Source organism: Pezoporus flaviventris, unplaced genomic scaffold (genome assembly GCF_033815535.1).
Source record: "Pezoporus flaviventris isolate CSIRO_AGI_PZ_B2104156 unplaced genomic scaffold, CSIRO_AGI_Pfla_v1 ptg000013l, whole genome shotgun sequence".
NCBI classification, from domain to species: domain Eukaryota; kingdom Metazoa; phylum Chordata; class Aves; order Psittaciformes; family Psittacidae; genus Pezoporus; species Pezoporus flaviventris.
Genome location: NW_026892561.1, coordinates 20199236 through 20222324, shown reverse-complemented (window position 1 = coordinate 20222324; position 23089 = coordinate 20199236). Strand labels below are relative to the sequence as shown.

At 38.4% G+C, this 23089-nt stretch overlaps 2 protein-coding genes across 6 annotated transcripts in view; both read left to right on the top strand.

Annotated features, from left to right (window-relative positions):
* RABGAP1L (RAB GTPase activating protein 1 like) overlaps positions 1-23089 on the top strand; it is a 221620-nt gene that overhangs the window by 48520 nt on the left and 150011 nt on the right. The gene's annotated exons all lie outside the window — the stretch shown is intronic.
* Positions 11261-17233, top strand: GPR52 (G protein-coupled receptor 52). Of its 2 annotated transcripts, none has more exons than XM_061452062.1 (3): positions 11261-12512; positions 12745-13092; positions 14303-17233. In XM_061452062.1, exon 3 carries the CDS (start codon positions 14495-14497, stop codon positions 15578-15580), a length of 1086 nt encoding a protein of 361 aa, XP_061308046.1. In that variant the 5' UTR covers positions 11261-12512; positions 12745-13092; positions 14303-14494; the 3' UTR covers positions 15581-17233. The 2 variants fall into 2 exon arrangements, with proteins under 2 accessions (XP_061308046.1, XP_061308045.1); XM_061452061.1 differs by having other exon boundaries at positions 11263-12512; positions 12593-13092.

The following is a 23089-nucleotide window of genomic DNA, read 5'->3' as shown; positions in this document are numbered from 1 at the left end:
TAGAGATGAGTATGATCATACTAATTACAAGTTATTTCCCCTATTAGCAAGCAAATTTGCAGCTGCTGAGGTAAACTAACCAAAGGAGATCAATTGCAGTGTGGTAGTGCATGTACTCTTTATAATTATCTTTTATGTAGGTTTCTATGGACATACCCAAATATTTTGGCAACTAAGAGGCTTTTTTTCATGTTGTGTATTTTCATCAGTTGTTTTTTAAACTGACAGTTGAATATTGATGCTCCGGAGCTGCATGTTTTTTTAATCATTTGGTGCACATGACAAAGCCAGATTCATATGACTGGTTTGTCTCAAACGCAGTCAGTTCAAAATGCACCCTTTATTTGACTTGGTAGTTCAATACACAGCCTGAATCTAAAGCTAAATTGTCATATACAGGGAGTGCAGTTTCAGGCTGTGCCTCATCCAGGCTGTGTGTTTGCTGGGCAAGGTTTCTTTTACTCCATGTTCCATCTCTTCTGTATACTGTGTATAGCAATTGCATGGCTAATCACAGTAATTTGTGGATTTTTTATTTAGAAAACTTCTTTTCTCCCATTTCTGTTACAGCAATGAGATCAATTGATTGCTACACCTGGGTTGGAGCAATCCCAGGTGCAGCTACAGGTTGGTCAGAGAAGAGATTCAGAGCATCACTTGGAGTATTATGTACAGTTCTGGTGTCCTCAACATAAAAAGGACATGGAACTGTTGGAACAAGTCCAGAGGAGGGCCATGAGGATAATCAGGGGACTGGAGCACCTCCCGTATGAAGACAGGCTGAGAAAGTTGGGGCTGTTCAGCCTGGAGAAGAAAAGGCTGCATGGAGACCTCATAGCAGCCTTCCAGTATCTGAAGGGGGCCTATAAGGATGCTAGGGAGGGACTCTTCATTAGGGACTGTAGTAATAGGACAAGGGTAATGGGTTTAAACTTAAACAGGGGAAGTTTAGATTGGATATAAGGAGGAAGTTCTTTACTGTTAAGGGTGGTGAGGCACTGGAATGGGTTGCCCAGGGAAGTTGTGAATGCTTCATCCCTGGCAGTGTTCAGGGCCGGGTTGGACAGAGCCTTGGGTGATACGGTTTAGTGTGAGGTGTCAGTGCCCATGGCAGGGGGGTTGGAACTAGATGATCTTAAGGTCCTTTCCAAACCTAACTATGCTATGATTCGATGATTTGCTGTGTAGCTGAGTTGGTGTGGTGTAAGGCTTGAGATGGGAGCATATAGATGGAACAGGGCAGGATGGACAGCTGAGGCCATTTTTGAGGCAGCCTTCAGACAGCCTTAGTTATGTTAATCATAACATCAACTAAGTTGGAAAAAAATCTTTAAGATCATCAAGTCCAACCTCTACCCCAGGGCTGCATTCCTGGTAACAGTGCAGTCAGTTGATTGTGCTTCTTGTTACTTCTATGGCAAAGGAATTAGCAGTACCTTTTGGAATGATGCCATCTTCCTGTCATGAATTTGTAAGTGTAATTTCAAAAAACACTTTTAGTCTTTTTTGTTACACCTTCCAGGATTTCCTCTGCCTTCCTATGAAAGTGCTTGCTCTTACATTCTTCTTCAATGGAAAATAGAAAATGTAGAAACGTGTTAGGGTTAGAATGTGCCTGCAAATGTTAGAATAAATATTCTTTTGGGATGCTTTTACATATACTTGTGTATGCATATATATTCAGTCCAGAATGGCTGTACCTGATAATAGCAAGAAATGTGACCCCTGGATGCTGAATGCAAGCGATGGATTTACGTAGTTGTCTGTTAAGTGGGGTGTACTGCTGCGCCTTTTCTTTGAACTCAAAGACTTACATTTCAGGCAGCCGTGCACTTGACTAAGTTTAGAATATTATACAACGAGGAAATTCATTTCATAGAAAGCTCAGAACCGCATGTCTGTTGTCTTCAGTAGCTGGTTGAGTCAGCAACAAACCTTGAAAATATGCAGCCTGGCTCCTTCAGCCTAACATGAGAATATTTCTAAAACTGGTTTAAAGCCCTCATAGCTATGTGTCTAAGACTTATCCTGATTGATGAAAATTTATGTATAATGACTGTTTTACATGGAGTTTACTTTGTGACTTTGTCACAGATGCAGTAGTTAATGTATTTTCCTATATTATTTGCTTCTCTAGAAATACCTATTGCTTCATGTGATGCTTAAGAGGGAATGAATTGTATATCTGGCCTTGAGGATTAATACTGAGGCGGGGGAAGTAAAACTACAAAAATATACTTAAATTTCTCTGTGTTATCCTTGCTAACCCTAACCCTTGGCTGTTGTTTGGATTTCTAGTGTACATCTCTTTAATTTTTGTGCTGCAATGAGTTAATCTCATTCTTTTCCCTTTAATACAAGTGAAGGAGGAGCCTTTGATCTGTATTCTTGGCCATGCTACTCCTGCATGCTGAAAGCTCTCATGGACTGGACTGAGAGACTTGTCATATGGGTCAGAAAAGTTATGAGTAATGCTAGTAGGAACCTTGATTAACTGCACTGAAGACAAAATACAAGGCGCGTACTGTGTTAAAATATTAGCTTACACAGGAATGCTAGTACCTGCTACTTCCGTGGTTCCAGTGCAGGTATTTCCAGTGTAAGTTACTCTTTCTAGCTGTAATTCCCTATAGTATCTATTAAATACTTTGCTTAGTATTGATTAAGTCTTACCTGAGTGTGGCCTTTGGAACATTTCACAGTGTGTGCAGTTTTATTATTTTTTAAATAAAAGCAGCAATTTTGACAATCTGAAAAGTGTTGGGTGGGAGACAGCCCTGTAATGATGATCAAGCATATAGCAGAAACTTAGGATCTTGTAATGATAGTCTTTTAAATTCTATACATATAAAGGGGTAGAACTCTGCTGCTTCAGACAGGTGAATTTTGGTATTTGCTGCAGAAAAAATGGACTTGGAGATCAATGTGATCAGGCCAAAGCTGCTTATTACAAAGCATCTATCCTTTTTATACTGTTGTCTGCATCTGCTTACAATAGCTTGCTGTATTATAATTGGATACATATTCTTGTAGCACACAGCAACTATGGCTACATATACAATAGCTCGCTGTATTATATTTGGATACATATACAATAGCTTGCTGTAGTATAATTAGATACATATACAATAGCTTAGTATATTATGCTTTGATGCATATTCTTGCAGCACATAGCAGCTATTATGCAATTAATCAAATAAGCGTATGGGAACTTAACCTTTAAAAGTTGCTAACAGTTCACTATTTTGTATCTTAGCACATTCCAGTTTCTTCTTATCTTCCTTGCACCGTTACTTTTGCTTCCTTACCCATGTCCTCCTTCATCCTGGATTCATGTCGAGCTCCACGTAGGCACTTGCTGACTTGGGAACATGGCCATTCTTTGCTAAAAATCCATCCACAGGTATTCCCTAACTTTTCAGTATTTAATTTAAATTCATGAAGTAACTTTCAGTTATATGGTATCTTCTGATCTTTGTGATGACTGACGTAAATACTATCCTATTGCTGTTTATTTTAATAATAAGCTGATGGATTTTGTGGATCTGGGAAAGGTCACAAGGACATCAAATAAGTTGTGTTTTTCTTCCTACTGATTGTGAGGCCTTCAAATGACTGTTTTTCTGTTCACCTTGATTTCCTCTCTTACACACTGGTGAGTTCTATGAAACTTGTACTAATTGTGATCTACAAAGCAGAACCAAAAAAACTCCAACCACCATTTGTCTCTGAAGGTCTTTTTTGAAAATTGAGTCATAGACTTTACATTTTAAGCCAGCAGAATGTTTGATTATTCTACTTTTGACTGTCTTTAAAATTCTAGTTGCCATAACAACTTTATTTCTTTATTTTTAGCACATCAGTTGCCATAACAATAAAATACAGCTTTTTGAATGTAACTTTTTTTTCTTCACTTTTTTTTTGCTTTGTTTTATAAAGAACAGTCTTTGAGGAGGGCAAAGGGAGCGTAGCAGATCTCTTCCCCTGTGAGCCCTTTGGTTAGAGCATAAACTGATGGTTAGTTTTGTTTTCGTTTTTTTTTTTGTTGTTGTTGTTTTTTTTTTTTTAAATCTAGCTTTATTCTATTTCTGTTGCTATTTTTTGAATAGTGTTTTCATAACTTATGCAGAAAAATGAATGCAAATCACTTGATAGAGCCTTTCCTTTGTAGAAAATCGCTGTTGGTATATCTTTTTTGTGTATTGTGGTTACTGTATTAGAAACTGCTAGAAAGTTATTTCCAGTATCTTTATTTCATTATATGGAATGGTTATAAATAAGGTATGGGCAACTGCTACTGATGCAAGAAGCATTTTTCTTTATGCTATTGAAAGCTGTCCTTTCTGTTTGGCTGATCGTTTTCTTTTTCCGTATTGCAGGATTGCTTTTAAAATTACTGTTCAAGTTTTGCAGCAAATAACTCCATTTTTTGTCATGTCATTCTTTATCTTCCATTGGAAGTATGAGAACAAATTATGCTCAGTTTGTTCCTGCAGCAGACATTGCAGACATTACAGACATGCTGGGAAGAAGGTGTCCAGGAAACATGCTGTGTGTGCCTTTTCAAGCCAAATTAATTCTAGTGGCCATATAAAAAGCCACGGCTACTAGCATCTTATGTGAATATAGCAGGTAGGACCTGGTGCTTCCACTTCTTCCTCTGTGGCCCTTCCCAGGCATATTATCTATTAGTTAGAGGCCAGTATTTAGTTCAGTGTGTTCATACACTTAGCATTGGGCAGTTACATGTGATATGTCTTAAAAATAACATGAATGAAGAGATTGACATTTAACTTCAAGCCATATTTTTGAGCAGAGGGGAAAGGTTTACATGCAAATTTAATACTGGCTAAAGAAGTTGGCACTTCATCTATAGACTTGACTTCTCTATTCCCTGATAGTTTCCCTTCTGAAAAGACTTGCAGATTTCAAACATGACATCTTTAACTTATTTTTAGTGCTGATAAAGTGTTTGTTTAGTTTCATTTTTTTTCTTAGAGATGGCAATAATGTCAGGTTTGGTATTTCTTTTTGAATAAAGAGGATAATTTCTTAGCTCACATAACATTTTACATGTGCCAGTTTCTAGCTATAAATATGAATGTTCTCATCTAATACAAAGTAAGACAAAATTTGCTAGCTATTGGATGTTGAACGTATGTAGATGTTATTAATCTTGAAACACAGTTAACAGATGAGAGATGATTTCATAAATTTTAATTGGCTAATTTTTAACTATGGAGGGGGGAAAAAAGATCTTAAATTCTTGCTTTCAGTGGCATTTTATAAACATCTGTCATTGCCAGGTTCCATGCTGGTGAGTTAGCCAGGAGTCTACTTCATCTGCAAATGAACAGTTGCAAAAGATTTACAAAATGTTCCCTCTAGACTGCTCTTGGTCAGAAGCTATTCCTGGTCCTTTCTCAAAGATGCTTATTGATGCAACTGTGTGCTGATGTAGACTCCACGCTGTAAGATAATGTAAGTGATACCTCTTCAGCAGTTCCAGCTGGGAGGAGAATTTGGTCTAAATGAAGCTGAGCTTAAAATCCATAAAAAGAAATTGTGCCATGCTTCAGTTTATAAATAATTTTCATGCCATTTCCTTTCCATGTTCCTCTTTTCCATTACTTCACAAAAGTGGTAGAAGAGTAATACTGAGTAACGCTTTGTTTAAAAATAGTCTTCTAAAATTTACAATTCCAGTTGTTTTCATCTTTGTTGTCATCAAGCAATAGTGGATTTGGTTTACTAGTCTAAATTTGGGGTCAGTACCTCCTGCACCTGGGTAGATTTGGCACTAAAACAAATGAATCTTTAGTTCTTAACTGATCTTTTGTCTAAGCCAGCAGTTGGAGCTGTGACTGTTTTTCCTTAGTGATCTAGTTGTTCAGTGTTTTTCTGAGCCACCTCTTGTCTCCTTGAGGAAGCACTATTTTTAAACATCTATTAAAGGAAAAGTTTAGGGTGGAATGCGCCGATTATACATGCAAATAAAAAAGAAATCGTCCATGTGACTAAGCACGTGTTGCCAGCCATCCTGTCTAGATTAGACTAGATGTTCTGGGAGAATGTTCTGTGACCATTTAATCTAAGATGCATCCATGAAATGTGGATTTGAGTCTGTTTCAGACATGAATCCATGAATTTGTCACACAGTGGTAGCTGCCAGCTCACTATATGTAGAAAAGAGAATTAGACTGAAGTGAATAATTCTGAAGGTTTAAAATGATTTCTGGGAAGATGGTGAATTATACACACAGATGCTTTCTGTCTTGTAGCTTTCAGCACAGCTTAAAAGTGAGTTACCAAAGGTTATGGCAGGGAGGTTTTGTCATACAGGTTTGCTGTTGTGATTTCAGAAGTAAGGTACTGAGATGAAGAAGGGTATGGAAGAGCATGCAGTGTTGATCATACAGTAGTTCATGGGTATGTGGCCTTGGAGCTGAGTTCTGAGGAATGATTTGGGTGATGCTCTTGGGAGGATTAAATAAATAATACTGGGTGCAACTGTTATTGTATTTAAAAGGCAATGAAGAATGAAAGTTACATCTGCATGCACTTCAACTTTGTTCTTTGGTATATCCAAATTTGTTATTTTGAAAGCCTGACAGAGGTATGTGGTTTTGATCCTTGTGTTCATGTCTTAGTAGTTGCTTTTTGAAGGGGCCGTAGAAGTTGGCTTCCTTATCAAGGCTACAATAAATTATTCATCATTTGAACTCATTATATCAAAATTGGTTGCATTTTAAAAGGTCAGGCAGTAGTTTAAGAGAACTCTTTGGCTCTCAGTATGTAAAAAATCAAAGTAGGTGATCACAGTATTTGGGTGGTTTTTTTTTCCTTTAATAGCCTTAAAGTCTCTTATTCTAGCTCTGCTGAAATGGAATTACTGCTAATACTGACTGAGCTTATGCTTCTGCCAAGTCAGCTGGAATCCTTTCGAGCATACACTTTGGTGCCCAGCTGTGATATGCTTTCAGAATACCAATATCTGTGGAATGTAATTCCTGGATTGACATAGACAAAAGTATTAGTAAAACCACAATTATATCAAAACATGCCCCTAAAAAGTTTAAATGATTGCAGTATTACAATAATCTTTTAAATATTATTTTAAAATACGAGAAATAATTCCTGCTGGAAAAGGAAAGGGTAATACTACCTGCACTGTTCACTGTTCTGTACATTTCTGTATTTCCTCATTTACAGTTCACTTCATTGCTACCTTTTGTCCTGTGATTTAACAGGTGAAAATTTTAATAGTCTCTTGAAAGCAGTGTAAGTAACAGATAGTTCATTTTTGTTCACCAGTGTACTTCCACGCGTGGAGGCTGTGTTTTATGTTAGGACAGCTGCATGAACAGAAAGAACATGGGTTTGTTACGGTACTTGACATGCAGAGGGGCAATTTTGAACAAAATGCATGTTCTTTTAGCCTGTCAGTAAACTTTCACAAACTTCAAACTAAACATGAGTCACCTAATGAAAAGCAGGAGCTGAAGGGAAAGCGATGCAAGTAACAGGGCCTTCCACTGGGGTGCCTGGAGCTGTGGTAGGTAGTAAGCTTGTAGTCTTTTGCCAGTATCCTTGTTTTTTTTTCTTTTTTTAACTGGTGCTAGTTCTGCTGGTTTAATAGCAGGTGAATTAGTTTTCCAGATGCATGAAACCAAGGGCATGAGTTTAATGTTTTTGCTTTTCATACCATCCTAAGATACTTTTTCCAGCGTCCAATTCATTTTAGAGCTTTTCTTGTCATGTGTAGTCAGTTAGTAAATTGCATTCCTTCTGTAGCTTAAGTGCTGTTTGCTTAAAGCAAATTCTAGGTTTAATTCCTGAAAAATTATCACTATTCATTAGACTTCACAGCATTTCCCTGAAGTAAATCTACTACTTGATAGACAGCTTATTGCGTGGTGTTTTATCGCTGTTGATCTCAGGTACAGAAGTTAGGTGGTATTTGTTGCTTGAAAATGAGCTTGTAAAGTGAATTCTGTTAGTCACAGTAGCATCAATGTAAACTTAAGGGAAGCTCCTTCTGAAGAAAAATGTTCTTTATTGTAAAGTCCAGGAAGGCATCTAATACACAAGATCATAGGTGCTAATGCTTAAAGGGAGACTGTAGCACTTCACTCAAACTTGTTTAATATTTATTAAATGCATAAATATTTCATGGGTTTAAACTTTCTACAGGATAATGTTTCTTTGAGAACTAACACTTTGGGTATTTAACCACTGGCCCAAGTGTGTTTAGTCTTGATGAGGATGAAGACAAACTGCAGCAAGAAAACTTCTGAGCTGGTACTGGGAATCACACTGAGAGTGGTTAAAGTTGGGGCCCATACAAGCTGTGAAAACTTCATTCTTGGAGATGTTTGCAACTCAGGTGGATATACGACCCAGTGCAGCTTGGCATAAACTTGGTGTTGGACCTGACTTTGAACTTATCCTGCAGGCCATTGGGACAAATGATACCTAGAGGTGCCTTCCAGTGTAAAGTATTTAAAAAGTCAAAGATTGTTTTGAGGAAAAATGTTTTTATATGTATATATGTGTACCATGTGCCTGTACTCGGGTGAAAAGTTCCTGCACATTCTTTGAAAGCTACAGCTCTTCATGGTAGTTTTTTAAATAGGCAGCTGGATTGGGTGGATTTCAGGAAGAGTCTGTATATTCAAAATAACAAAACTTATTTCTGCCTTAAATACAGCATCGGCATGTCTTCAGAGAGCAACTTCAAACACTAGTCTGATGTAAAAAAACAACCATGTACACACACACATATGATTTTTAAGGGAACTACTGTTTTTTTTTTTTCTAACTCCTCTCCCTTTTTAAGCTGCACTACAAGCTGCAGGCTTCATAGAATAGAATTTTTCTGGAGGTATAAAAAACAGTCCAGGGTGTCCATATGATGTGGTGGACAAGTAAATGCCAGAGGTAGTTAAGATAGAGCAACCTGAAGTTCTATAGGCTAAGAAGAAAGTGGATAAAAAGAAATAATACTTGAAGAAAAAAAAAAGGAGGGGGGGAGTTGGGCAGAAGAAAAGACAAAGACCTGGTATGTGTATCAACAGTCATGCAGGTCTGCATCTAAGTAAATAACTGTTATTTTCCTCATCCCATACTCAGTTACATCTCCCGGCTCTAATCAGTGTCTTTTAAAAAGATTTTACAGAAACTATTGTTATCCAGTTAATCCACCCAATACTTTAACAAAGAGAGTCCTGAAAGACTTTGAACTAGGAATGAGTGGTGCAACTTAGATGCGTTTTTGTGCATTATGGGAATTGCTTCTCATCAGTCCTGTTGCCTTACAAACGAAGATTTAGTAAACAAATATTCCTATTCTTTTCTGAATAGAAAAAAAATGAGTAATGGGTTGTTTTCTTGCTTGAAGCTTCTAAGTCTACTTCTGTATATTTTTTCTTTCTGTCTGAGAAGCTTTATCTTATTTCTTTACAGGGTCATACACCATAGCCACTGTTTTCACAGGCTTGCTTTTTTTTTTTTTTCATATGCAAAGCTCAGGCTCCTACCAGATCTCTGTTTTCAGCAGGATCAGATGCTGTGAATCTTCTGTTTTGGATGGTAACTTCTGTTGTTTCTGGCTGATGTAATTTATAAAGAAGGTGTGGAATTGCTCCTTCTAGTCAGCTTGAAGAGTGCTCAGTCCTTTGGCTGGACATAACCAGCTATGGAATTTGTGCACCATGTAAAATACTGCCTTGGTGACAGCCATTAAATTCTTCCAGTATAACTGTTTTGTCTTTCTCACTTCCTTTTCTTTATATGCAAGTTAAAAACAAAACAAACAAAAAAAAAACCCTGAAGCACATTTTGTTTAAAACTGGGCCAGGGTCCCTAAAGTGTCCCTAATCTACAGGTAGAAAACTTTTCTTATATAGCTTTTTTTATGTGTTGCCTCTGATACAAAATCCAGTATTGTCACATCTGGTAGAATTCTGTCTGTAACTGCATAGTTTTGCCAGGACTAGCTGATTTCTGCTTTAATTTTCACTTGCCTCCAACTATACGTCAAATACAGTACGTGTGAGTGCAGTCAGTCTGTTGCAGTTTGCGCTGCGGCTGCTTAGGAATTGTCACAGGGAGCCAGGGTCCCAGAGGAGCTGAGGTGATAAAGCCACTGGGCTTTTTGTTTTGCTTTTTTTTGTTTGTTTGTTTGTTTGTTTTTGTTTGTTTGGTTGGTTGGTTTTTGTTTGTTTTTTTGGCTTTTGCTGGTGGAGGAAGCCTGCTTGTATTTTCACAAAGAAATCAATCTAACTCCCTTACTTTTGAATCACTTTGTCCCTTTAATTATAATTTATGAAAGGGAAGTATTTTAACTGCATTGAAAACCAGCCAGCAGAGGTTGCCGTTGATGCTTGTTACCTCTTACCTGCTCAGCAGTATCCAGATTTCTTATACATGACCTGAAATGTTTGACTGATCTGAGTGCTTGCTGTCTGAGCTCAGTACTCTGTGCACACAGGGATAGGCACTGTGGTTTTATACCTCAGCTGGGTCTCACCTGAGAGTAAGGTGACTCTATGGGTACTGTTACATTTGGAAGCTTTATTAGTTAACAGTATACAAATTTGTATCAAGGAGGATGCACTGAGCAGATAGTTTGTGTGTTCCACTGAATTGTAGGCTTTACCTTTGCTTATCTTGCATGCCCTTTTGTCTTTGAGGCTTTCCGACATCTATTTTAATATGTTTTGGCCCTTTATGGCTCTGGTGCCAAGCATGAACGGACCCATAGAAGAGATGGAGAAGTGCTGGTTGCTGCCATGCCTGTGCACACCGTTGTTTGTTCTGCTTCTCCCCCACAAGAGGAGTGGGAAAGAGGAATAAAAACTGCTTCCTATTGTTCCCCCCATGGTATGGATGGCTTTGGCTTAAAGCTGTACGCAGGGGCTAAATTTAGTCATTAAATCTGATATCGCAGCCATTTACAGTTGTGAGGTATTGGAATGATTTTAATTTTTTCTTAAATCCTTCAGTAGAAGAATCTGGAATTATCACACACTGTTATTGCGAACCACTCTTACACTGCTGCACTTTGTGCTGCTTCACATTTTCACAGACTTGTCACGCAGCCTTGAATATTTGCTCCAGGCTATACTCGAGATACAAGGTGTTAACCCAGGAGCAGCTTACTAAATTTTGCCTGTTGGTGTGCCTTGGAACTAAAAGAATTTAAATCAGTGTGGTTTCTAATGACTTAGTTCGCTAAAGCTTCCGATACCATTCTTAAAACATCTTTTCCTGATCTATAGCCCAAAATACTGTTTAATGGTTGATGTTTTGGTATTTAAATTTGATTCTGTCTGTGTCTAAGGATGTATGGACTTTCTATGTACGATAACTCTGGTAGTTGTACTTCTGTTACTGGTTTTATATTTAGGAAGCATGAAGTAAACAAAAGTTCCAAGTCCTTAATCAGGGAATAACAGCATCCATTTGCATGAATAGAGAGATCAGTTAATTGCGTTTAAAAGTCTGTGTTTTGAGAAATAGTATGTTACTCGGAAGTATTTGTATTTAAGCTGATTTTTTGCAGTCAGTTGAATCAATTAAAAAGCTGTATTGAAACGAGTTGCAGATGAGCTTTAAAATAAATCTGCCTTAAATATGAAAATAACTGATTTTTAGGGGATGGTAATTTTTGTCTTTTAAGGAAGAGAAGGAAGTTTGTGTTGAACCACGGCAAATATTTCACCAAGCTAAACATTTGCAGGCAATGTACAAAAGATGCATTGTGAAATTGGTCATCTGAGAATAACTTCTACTAAACGTTTTTACTTAGGCGATGCTGGGGGTTTCTAAAGTTAAATATTTCTATCTGTCTGTCTGTCTGTCTCTATAAAAGACGAGTTGGGTGGGCCTGACTTAAACGCTTGCGTTTGGGATATATATCCTGTGGACTTGGAACGTTGTTGAATTACTAGCTTTCGGTGCGGTTCCCCGCGCTGACCTGGCGCTCAGCACTGTGTAGGAGCAGATCGCCAGAGGTGGGAACTGGCACCGCGCACACATCCCGAAGGCACCTGACTGCCGGCTCTACGGGGGTTGGCGGGACGAGCACCGGCTTCTCGCCGGAGGTCCCCGCGGCCGTGCTGCAGCCTTTTCCCGCCGGAGGAGCGCTGGGCACTCGGAGCAGCCCCGCGGCTGCCGGCCGGGGCCGGGCTTGGCGGTACCCGCGCCGTGCAGTGCCGTTCCCCCGCTGCGCTGCGGGGGGCGCCGCCGGCCCGGCCCGGCCGCCGTTACCTAGTGACAGCGGCGCGGCGCGGCCATTGGCTGCGCGGCGGGGGGGCCGGAGGCAGTCACCTTTCCAGCGCCCGGCTCGGCTGCATCGGCTTAGGGGGGGAGAAGAGGAGGAGCGGACTCAGGTGCAAGCAATCATTTCAAAGGGGAAGGAGAGAACTAGCGGCAGAAGCTCTAGCCGCAGCACAGTAACTAGGACTCCCCTGTCAAGCAGTTCATCATAGCGGCTGATAAGGATGCGTGTAGGTGAGAAAGATTGCTATATTGCTTTAAGAGAAAAATAGAGAAAGTAGTAATTTTATGTATGCTCTGTTGCTTTTAGACAAAGGGAATGAATAGCCGGAAATATTCTGGGATGTTATAAAATCAGAAGGACTTTCTGTACAGTGTGGCGGTGCACGACAGGAAATTAACTCCAAAAGGAATACTTTCTCTCAAACTGCTGCAACAGAATTGAAATTTTTTCTCTTCTAGTATCTGAAATTCCTCCTGAAGACACGGCAAGGACTATCAAAAACATCAGAGAGATTCTGGTACTTTTAAAGAGACTTAAAGCAAATGCCAGCATAATAGCTGAATGACCTTGGAGAACATTTTATGTGGATTCATTAATTTTCACTGCCAATCTTCTAGTCTCAGGAACTCTAGGATTAAAAATGGCTTTAACGTTTTAGGGGCCTTTCCAACTACAAGATTGTATACAGTTAATTACCTGCCTAATGATTCCTGAACTAATCCAGCATTTACTTAAAGCTGAACACAGGAAGAAGATGCTTTCTTTTAATGTTTGCTTTTTCCATAATTGCGAATAAAATGAACAAGGTAATGTCCTGCAATTAGAAGAACTTTTTCTTTTTAAGCAGGTATTTATTATGCTGATCATCTAATAAATATAGAAACCTTAAAGCCCTAAGAAGATGAAGCTGAATAACAGAATAATGGAGCAGTAAATAATGGCAGCTTTTCTAGTCAAATCAGCATTTCATTAGCTTCACAGCAGAATGCAGATGGAAGTTTCTGTTCTCATTGTATGGGGGTTTGTGAAATGATTCAGGTGTTGCTACAGAGGTGAGCAATATCGGGGATACACCTATGAACTCCTGGGTACTGATCCACGGTAGCAGATATGGCAGAGTTTCTGAAGACGAGTATTTTAAATTACCATTTCTGAAATTAAATTCAAGAGGATTTATTTTGTCTGTGGGGACCTTGCATTATGCTTCTGGCATTAATAATAGTAATGGAATAAAACTGTTTGAAGGAATTGTGAATATTGACATAAGTCTCTAAATTCTATTCTTAAATTATTTTAATTTTTAAATGACTAGAACACGATCTTCCTCATTGTATGTAAGATGTATGTTTTCTTTCTTGGGAGTCCGAGGACAAATCTGCCTTGTCCCCCACCCATCTCTCTCCAAATAAAATTCATTATACATACCGAAACAGTAGTGAGTCTATTGGAATTAACCTTGCCAAAAATGTTTTCCTTATCTTTCTAATGAATGCTGTGGATAAGATGGAGTACCATCTCCTGAACGGAGACAGACAAGACAGTGTTAGAGAATGAACTTTTTTCTTTATTCTCCAGTAAGTCTGCGATTTAAATTGAGACATAGAAAAGATTATGTTCAGTAACTGCTGGTCCAGGAAACCAGAGCTCTACTGAGGTTCCTCCTTCCCTTTCTCTCCCTCACCCCATTATATTCCAAAGTAAATGACTTTCTCAGGAAAATAGGCAGTCAGAGATTACCCCACTCCTTCCCCAGGAAATGAATGTATCTCTTTTGTCAGTTTTTATTTCCATATTTCAGAGTACCTGTTTGTTTTAGAAGTGCCTTGTGTTTGCTAAAAATTGGTCAAGAGCACTGGAGGAGCTGATCAGTGGCCTTTCTCTTTCTGGCTTTTTTTTTTTTTTTGGGTTTTGTTTTGGTTGTTGTTTTTTTTGTTTTGTTTTGTTTGTTTGTTTGTTTTGGTTTGGCTTTTTTCCCTTTCTTTTTCTTTCTTTCTTTCTTTTTTTCTTTCCTTAAAGCTAAGGTGTGCCAGAGGTGATGCGCTGATGCTGAGGAGGCATCAACAGCTATGGGACTGTAATCCTCTCAAATGTAAGCACTGGCAGTGTCTACAAAGAGAGATCCTGAGAAGCTGAAGCAGAGTTTAGCTGCTGTTAAGCAGGTCATCTGCTCATTAAGGCTCAGATTGCAGTGTTCCCCAGTCACAAAACATGAACCAGTCCCGATGGATTGAATGGAGGACTCTGAATATGAGCAGTAGTATTATGAACATATCTGAGCATCTCTCCTGCCCTCTTGGATTTGGTCACTACAATGCAGTTGACATCTGTATCCTTGAGACAGTTGTTATTGTCTTGCTAACATTTTTAATTATTGCGGGTAACTTAACTGTGATATTTGTTTTTCACTGTGCTCCACTTCTGCATCATTATACCACCAGCTATTTTATTCAGACCATGGCCTATGCTGATCTCTTTGTTGGAGTTAGCTGCTTGGTTCCTACTTTGTCACTGCTCCACTACTCGACAGGTGTCCACGAGTCCTTGACTTGTCAAGTTTTTGGATATATCATCTCTGTGCTAAAAAGCGTATCTATGGCATGTCTTGCTTGCATCAGTGTGGATCGCTATCTCGCTATAACAAAGCCTCTCTCCTATAATCAACTGGTCACACCTTGTCGCTTGAGAATCTGCATCGTCTTGATCTGGATATACTCTTGTCTGATCTTCTTGCCTTCCTTTTTTGGTTGGGGAAAACCTGGTTACCATGGAGATATTTTTGAATGGTGTGCTACCTCCTGGCTAACTAATGCCTATTTTACTGGCTTTATCGTGTGCTTACTGTACGCTCCTGCTGCCTTTGTCATATGTTTCACATATTTCCACATCTTTAAAATTTGCCGGCAGCACACCAAAGAGATAAACGATCGGAGAGCTCGATTTCCCAGCCATGAAGTGGATGCTGCTGGGGAGACTGGGCACAGCCCCGATCGCCGCTATGCCATGGTTTTGTTTCGGATAACCAGTGTGTTCTACGTGCTGTGGCTCCCTTACATCATATACTTTCTGCTTGAGAGCTCTAGGGTGTTCGAAAACCCAGCACTTTCCTTCTTAACAACATGGCTTGCTATAAGCAATAGTTTCTGCAACTGTGTGATATATAGCCTCTCCAACAGCGTTTTCAGGCTGGGACTGCGGAGACTATCAGAGACAATATGTTCATCTTGTATGTGTTTAAAAGACAGGGATGTACGGGACCCTAAACCAAGAAAACGGGCTAATTCCTGTTCCATTTAAAGAAAACTGACACGTGATCAAATGCAGAGTTTTGATAGTATTTGCTGTATCTGGAAATTTGCCAGAAGATGAATGTTTACTTGAATAGCTTGCTATGATGCTAGAATGAGTTTGGAAGTAATTGTGGAAAAGGAAAAGGCTGCTGTAAGAGGGGTCACTAAACTTGAATATAGTTCTTGTGAAATTGTGAGGGCATCAATTTGACAGAGATGATGAAGAAAGTCAGAAATAAAAATCTTCCAAAGGGCATGAAATAACTACCACATCAGAGGAGATTCCTCATAAAATAAGTTAGGCACTACCTTATATTTTTCCCCTTGTAGAAAAGTTGTCTTACTGTCTTTGTGTCAGAATATACTGTAGCCTTCTGAATTTAAATATATTTAAGAGGAAAAAATCAACAACACAGTAAGTGGCTAACCGTAAATAATATACCTGAGGACTATAGTAGATACTGCAGATTAATAATCAGCTCTATCTCTGCTTACATCTTGTAGAATTTTCAGTTGTACAAACAGTCTGCAGTCATAAAACCTGTACTGGGCACAACGCTTTAGGATAAAATGGCACATTTTGGTACGACTTTCACAGAAGCTCTCCCTCTCATTTCCCCTTTTTTTCCATGCTGTTCATCCCTAGATTCCATCGCTTCCTAGTGGTTTAGTTTGAGGGCATGAGGTAAACTGAGTTTCAAACCATTCCTCCTGCAAAAGGCCAGCCTTTCATGGCTGGCTGAGTAATTGCAGCTGCCCATGTACAACGACTTCAGTCTTTCATTCTCTTGATCCTGTTAAATTAGTTCACAGTATCGATGGTAGTGTCCTTTAGGGTGTACTAAAGCTTTTCCTTTATTGGCTACAGAAATAATCCTAATGCAGATATGATAATTGTGCACAGCAGTGTGCTTCACTGCTTAGAAAATTAAAACTCTCTTCTTCGGGAAATTTAAATAGCTTACTGTTGTAGCTGTCAAGTCTGTTGTGTGAACCTAGCTTGCACATACTATTTTTTAAGAGAAAACATAAACTGTGGTCTGTGCCTAATGTTTTTGTAGCACATGGAATAGGTCAATGCTACAGGATTAAAATATTACTTTCAGAGAAATAACTTCCATGCAGTCGTTGAATAGCTGTTTCTTAGGCAAGTGTTCTTGGAGGAGGTGAACTAGGCAGTTTAGTATTAAATACAGGGAAAAAAGCTTCAGTATTTCCTTTTGTACTGAACTGATTTTCAGGTCCACTGATGAAATCTTTTTTTATTTTGCAGGGGTGCAGAATAGGTTTGTGTAATAAACTGTCAGGGGTTCAGATGCATGTCAATCAATAAAATATGAAAATTATTATTTTGAACCAAATGTAAATTTTCTTAGATGGTTATTGGCATTTAGAAAAGGCCCAATTATTGATTATTGGTGCTTTTTAACACTGCACTATTATTCCTTCTTTCACCAAAATGCATATGTAAAGATTGTGCCTATTACTTTTTGTAATGGAAGCTAACCACGGTTGCACGCCTGCTTGTGGTTTGACTCTAGATCTCCCTTAATTATGTGTCCTTTGTTCTGTTGAGGTGGTTCTGAACCCCTGTACATTTTTTAAAGATGTAAGAAAGTTGAAACAATGGAATAAAGTAGTATTATGTGTATCAAAACCAGCCCTGGCGTTAGTTCCCTGATGTTGTGCTCTGTTCTTTGTGAAAGTTCTTTTGGGTTAGGACTCAAGAGTGAACAATTAAAGCCTAAACCTCAAAGCTGCTTACTTGCCATCTTAAACATTTATAATACTGGTTTCTAGAATTGCAGAGTCTTTAAAGCAGATTTAAATGCAACTTGCAACATTCTTCTAGCTGAGCTGAGATGTTGCTGACAATTAGCCTTGATAGATACTATGGAAAAATTAGTAGCATTCTTTACACGTATCTCGTAATGCTCCATGTCTACAGGAATGTGTCTGCTGCCTTCTTCTGAAAAGTTGCTGTTTATTTTGGAAGGCTCTTTTTGGTTTACTGCTGCTATATAAGGTTGTATAACCTCGTCTCTTCTTACAAACGTGACCTGGGGTCATTATGTTTTGTCATTATTTTGTCATTGTTTCCTGCTTAGGAGGTCCTCAGAGTACAAGACTTGGGCAAGGAACAGTGAAACGTACAGTCTTTCGCAACTCACAGGGCTGGTTTCATACCAACAAAGTAATTTTCTATCTGTACTCCAGAGCTGTCCACTTACTACTGCTTCTGGTTTTTATTGGCATTCCTGCTAACAAGTTTTTATGGGTCCTCCTGAAATTCAAGAAAAGTTCTAGAACATGCTTGAAGTTGAACTAACCTTTTATTAAACACAGTGTGGAGGTGGTAGATGCATTATTTGAATGATACTGTAACTACACATGCGTAGAAATACACAAGCTAACTCATTTGTATCAGTAGTGCCTTAGTTGAACCCTGCTTGTATAACCTCAGCAAATGAAGCTGATGTACAGCATCTTGAAGCTTTCTTGCCTGCACATGGTAGGTCAGAAAGAGAGGTTCACTTCAGATGCTGCAGCACAAGGTTTACTCACCAGCCCACCAGCTTCTTACCCTAAAGGGCAGAGTTAGCAATACATTTCTCTCTGTCATCGCCATGAACTTCTAGAGTTGTCAGGTGGAACTGAAAACTTCCTCAGGCTGTAGGAGGGAGAGAATATAATAGGAGTCCCATATCCTGGAAACAGATCATAGGATCCTAGGTTCTTCACCCTTTTATTTGTTTGTTAAACATTGACTTAATGTAGTTGGTACAAGAACACTAATATACTTACCTGGACCCTGAATTTCAGTTGCTGTAAAGTCACATTTTAACCTGTTATTTGTAAATCTGAGTCTCATTGTCTCCTGGAATTTGTCAAGTCAAACATCCTCAGCAGATTTAAATACTGCATTTCTTCTTGCTGTTTTCCAGATGACAGGATTTGACCTGGTCGTCGGTCCCATGAATTTTAAAATTTAGTGTGTTTCATTTTTTGAAAGTGTTCCAAACTCATGATTTAAGCTTTTATTTGAGGGAGGTTTGTTACTGTTCTACTACTGCAGTCTGAGGATTCCAGCTGGTGCTAAATTCTCTTCCAAAATTACAAGGCTGGACATACTTATGGATTAAAAAAGTCTGGTAGAAATTCCAGTCACCCAGTCTGTCATTTTTGATTTTCATTCTGTTATTATATAAAGTCTCATGTTCTTATATGAAAATCTAATTAAAGAATGAGAATTTTAAAGCTGGCATCTGGAGTACACATCCCACTTTTGTATGCCTGAATATCTATATGATTTGTGAGATGCCTAGTAAATAGGTGACCAGATACTAGCTAAAGAAATTGGCATGAAAAAAATCATTGTTGGTAATATGGGTAATAGTAAAGTCTCTCTTTACTGGTACTTTACTGTATCTTTGTATGGATACATTGAGGGAGTTGCTTAAAAAAAAAAAAAGCTGCGAGAAGAAAACATATGCAAAATATTAAATAAAAAGGTTAATTAAAATAAAATTAAATAAATAAAAAGGTGCCTACTAGCTAAACAGACAAATATTTATCTATATCTGTTTAGCTAGATATATGTATAAAGCTCCTTTGTGCAGGTAGATTATGTTGTGCTGTTACATTTCTCTTGAATACTTCCACTTGCAGTGTAGCAGAAGCTATGTCAAGGTCAGTTGCCTTACCCTCCTTGGAACTTCATGTCCTCACCCTACGGAAAAGTCAAAAAAAAAAAAAAAGTGTGATGGCAGCAAAAGTGCTACCAGAAAAGTAATCTTAACCAAATTCTATGTGCTTCCTTATATTCTGGAATGGCTAAATGAATTTCTCCTTAAAATACCGTTCTTTAAAGGGAAATAAAACTGTAATCATGAAAAGCACAATGCTGTCCTTTAAAAGTTTACTTATTGTTTTATAGTAAGATATTCTTCCCCCTCCCTGTCGTTTCTGCTTAAGAATCCATTATATAATTGTTCTTGGTAAAGTGTAAGGTATCATGCTGGGTTTAGTTTTGTGCAGAATCTTTATGCTTCCTCTACTGAAAAGTTTTGGAGTGTTTTGCTTTCATAGATACAGTTTATGAAGACCTATTAAAATTAGTATTTACGTTCTTTTTACTATTATTTTTAATTCATTTGTGTTTGACATCTGTATATCCATAAGCACACTGAAGTTTTCGTACTCAGCAAAACTAACAAGGTATAATTTTGAGGGGTAAAATAACTAATCAGTCAGTATTAGAAATTGACTATTGAGAAAAGTGTATCAGTGTAATGATTAGTTACTTAATTAGCTGTTTCATCTTGCATATGAAAAATTAAGTTTATAAACAAAAGATAGCAGTAATAGGATATTGACTTGATGGGAAATGCATCAGACTAAATACTCTCTCACAGTTGGTTCTCGACATGAAAGTATTTTATCTTTCCATATTACTGTTGCAGCCAAACAAATATATTGTGGTTTTTTTTAATATCTTTATTCAGGTGTTGGTGTTTGAATGCTGAGGATCTGTATCTCAATTCAAGCTGCTGCTCTTGGTGGAAATATCCCTTTAACAGTCCTCAGACTCAGTTGCAGCATGCCTAGCAACATGATGGTCCTGGAGCTGACTGCCAGGGAGCAGTGCCAGAGGTTGATGAGGCCAACATTGCTGTGGGGGAAGAATGTCAGTGAAGGTGGCAGTGGCCTCCCCAGCCATCCTCCAGGATCAGCTAATTTGCAGATCTTTCAGTTTTATTGTCAGTGTCACCAAAAGGATAAGATTAAGCTTTTGACTTCACCTCTGCCCCCTTTTACCTTTGTCTCTCTTTAGGCTGTTTCAGGGATGGATTGGTGCATCATTCTACTGAAGAACTGAATTAGGTATGGATTGGTGCACCATTCTATGGAAGAACTGAATTAGGTTGGGTTTTTTTAATTAAAATATTTTATGTATCAAACCCAAACATTACTTTCTTAACTAGATGCTGAATAATTTTTAGGCCTTTCCAGAAATGGAAGCATTGCTGAGGTAGTGTTTTCCTGTCACTTGCAGCACTGCCTGAAATATTTCTTAAAGACAGTATTTTCCAAAGACTACATGATTTTTCCTAAAGCAGATAAGAAGTTCAAGGAAAATCTGGTATTCTTCCTCTCTGCTTCCATTTAACATAGACATGTTTAATTTTTTTTTAAAAGCATCTACTGAATTTATACATGGATCTCTGCAGTCATTAAGTATAGACAGAAGTCTATGGCATTATTGTAGATTAGTGGGCTGAAACCAGTTTACAAGAATATTAAAGAGTAGATTCCTACTTACAGGTTTTTCTAGTCATTCTGATGTGTAATGACTTCTTTCTTGATCTAATATTAAGAAAGTCCTGTGAGGTCCATCAGCTTTAATTGCTAAAGGAACAGTATATGAATGGGGAAGAAGCTGTAATGGCTCTGTGCCCCAGCACAGCCTTAAGAAAATACTAGGCCCACCTCACTTTTACATCCATAATTTCTGTGGACTTTTCCTTTGTCCAAGTACTGTGAAAGGTAGGATGAATATAAAGAACTTTAGTGCTTTCAGCTGCACTGACAGGAGACTAGGAAAAGCAATTTCAGGCAGTAAAAATGCCTGGAGATCTTCAGGATTTTATCACAGCCTTACGCTGACTGCTGCCAACCTTCTCTTGAGAATAATGTGACAGCAGTGCTGAAGGCTTTTCATTTTAATCACCCTGTGTCTTGGTCTGAACAAAGAAAAGGTGATTTGGATCAAAATGAAACTTTTATTAGAGCAGTGATTACCAGGAAAGAGAGTTTCACTTTTCGTGTTCATCCCTGCCTCAAAGCTCACAATCTAAATTTTAAAACCGGCAGTATTAGAAACAGTGACAAAACACAGAGGTTTTGAGAAGGGGAAGCTCAGAGATGTCAGTGTTAATCACGTGAGGGCATTTCTGCACCTTGACAGCATTGCTTTTTGTTTGTTTTCCTTAAATGAAATAGATGGCTGTTTTTTCATTCTTCTGTAAGTGATTTGAATAAGCACCAATTCTTTTCATCATGGAAGAAGTAATTTTATGAGACATTTAAATGAAGAATGGGATAGTGGTTTGGGAAAGCATTGTAGTGTCCCCCAGGAGAACAAAGTATGTTGCTTGTGGAACATGTATGACATCCAGTTTCATGCACGTTAGACAGGAAAGTCTGTAGCAGAAATGCCTGCACCAGCGGAGGGTTTCTAGTCATTGTATGGTCTCTCCAGTGTTATTTATACTTATGCATGTACTACTTTAAAGTTGTTCTGTGACATTGAAATTTAGAATTGTAAATGGACAAATGACGTTTTTCCATGATCAGGCAAATTTGTTCTGACCTAGGAAAGACATTTGCTGAACCCACAGGTATTTAGTGTTTATTAAAGTGATTTTAGCATACAGGTTCTCATTAGCTGTTTTATTGTGGAGGAATAAGTATAGGAATGGTGTATTGAGGCAGAAGAGCTGACTGTTCTCAGATGGACTGCTCCTCATCTGTTGCATGATATTATTACATCAACTGAGCCCAGATGAGGTTGTGGCTATGGGGGGTGAAACACTGAGAGCAAGTGACCTTTATTTACTTATTTCAGTAGTTTACCTTAATGGCACTACATTATCTCTGTGGTTGCATTTGTATTTAAATACAGGTTTTCAAATACAAAACACTGTGTCACTTTGGAAGATACATATACCCCTGTTACCTGCTGAGCTTCATCTAGGCTGCTCTCAGTACGACGTGCCATTTAAACCTCTGATCCATGTTCACTGACTAAACCAGTGGTGGTTTGAATTGTTACTGTTCAGCCGCAGTATAAAACATACCTCACTTCCTCTTACCTTGGCTGCTTCAGGTCAGTCTGGCGGTTTAGCACAGACCCATTTTTGGCAGTGGGTAGGGCTGTATGGGAGAGAATGCTGGTGTGGCTGTAGTATGTTCATGTACTCTGCTTATACTTTTACTACATAGAGTTAATCCTCCACAAAAGGGGTAGTATAGACAGCTGAAGGCAATAATGCCGTAAACTGCTTCAACAAGGTTTTTGCAGAGCTTTGTTTATTAGGGTTTTTAATGGTAAGGAAATTAGATGCAATTAAAAATAGAGGGATTTATATGCTACAAGCAATGAATTATTACTAGGTTAAGAGCAGTTTTTCATCTATGCCCTCAATAGGTGAACAAGATCTTCATAAGATAATTTTATTATGATCAGGTAGATTTTTGACACTACAATTTTTATAGTGAGTTTTAGAGCAACTATATGTACATAAGGGTTGTAAACAGTCGTAAAGTGGCAAGGTTTCAGTGGCAGCTATTTCTTAATTTCAAGGGCTTTGGGGCTAGAGTTGGATTAGTTTACTAAGTGTGTAGTAAAATTGCCAAAGCCAAAACAGAGAGGCTATAAACGAAAGGCTTTTATCCAAACTTTCTCTGTAATATTGGCTACTTAATATTGTCCATGCAATGTCTTATGTTGGCT

Excerpts from the sequence above, each read along its gene's own strand:
- GPR52 (XM_061452062.1), top strand. The coding sequence starts at position 14,495 with ATGAACCAGTCCCGATGGATTGAATGGAGGACTCTGAATATGAGCAGT.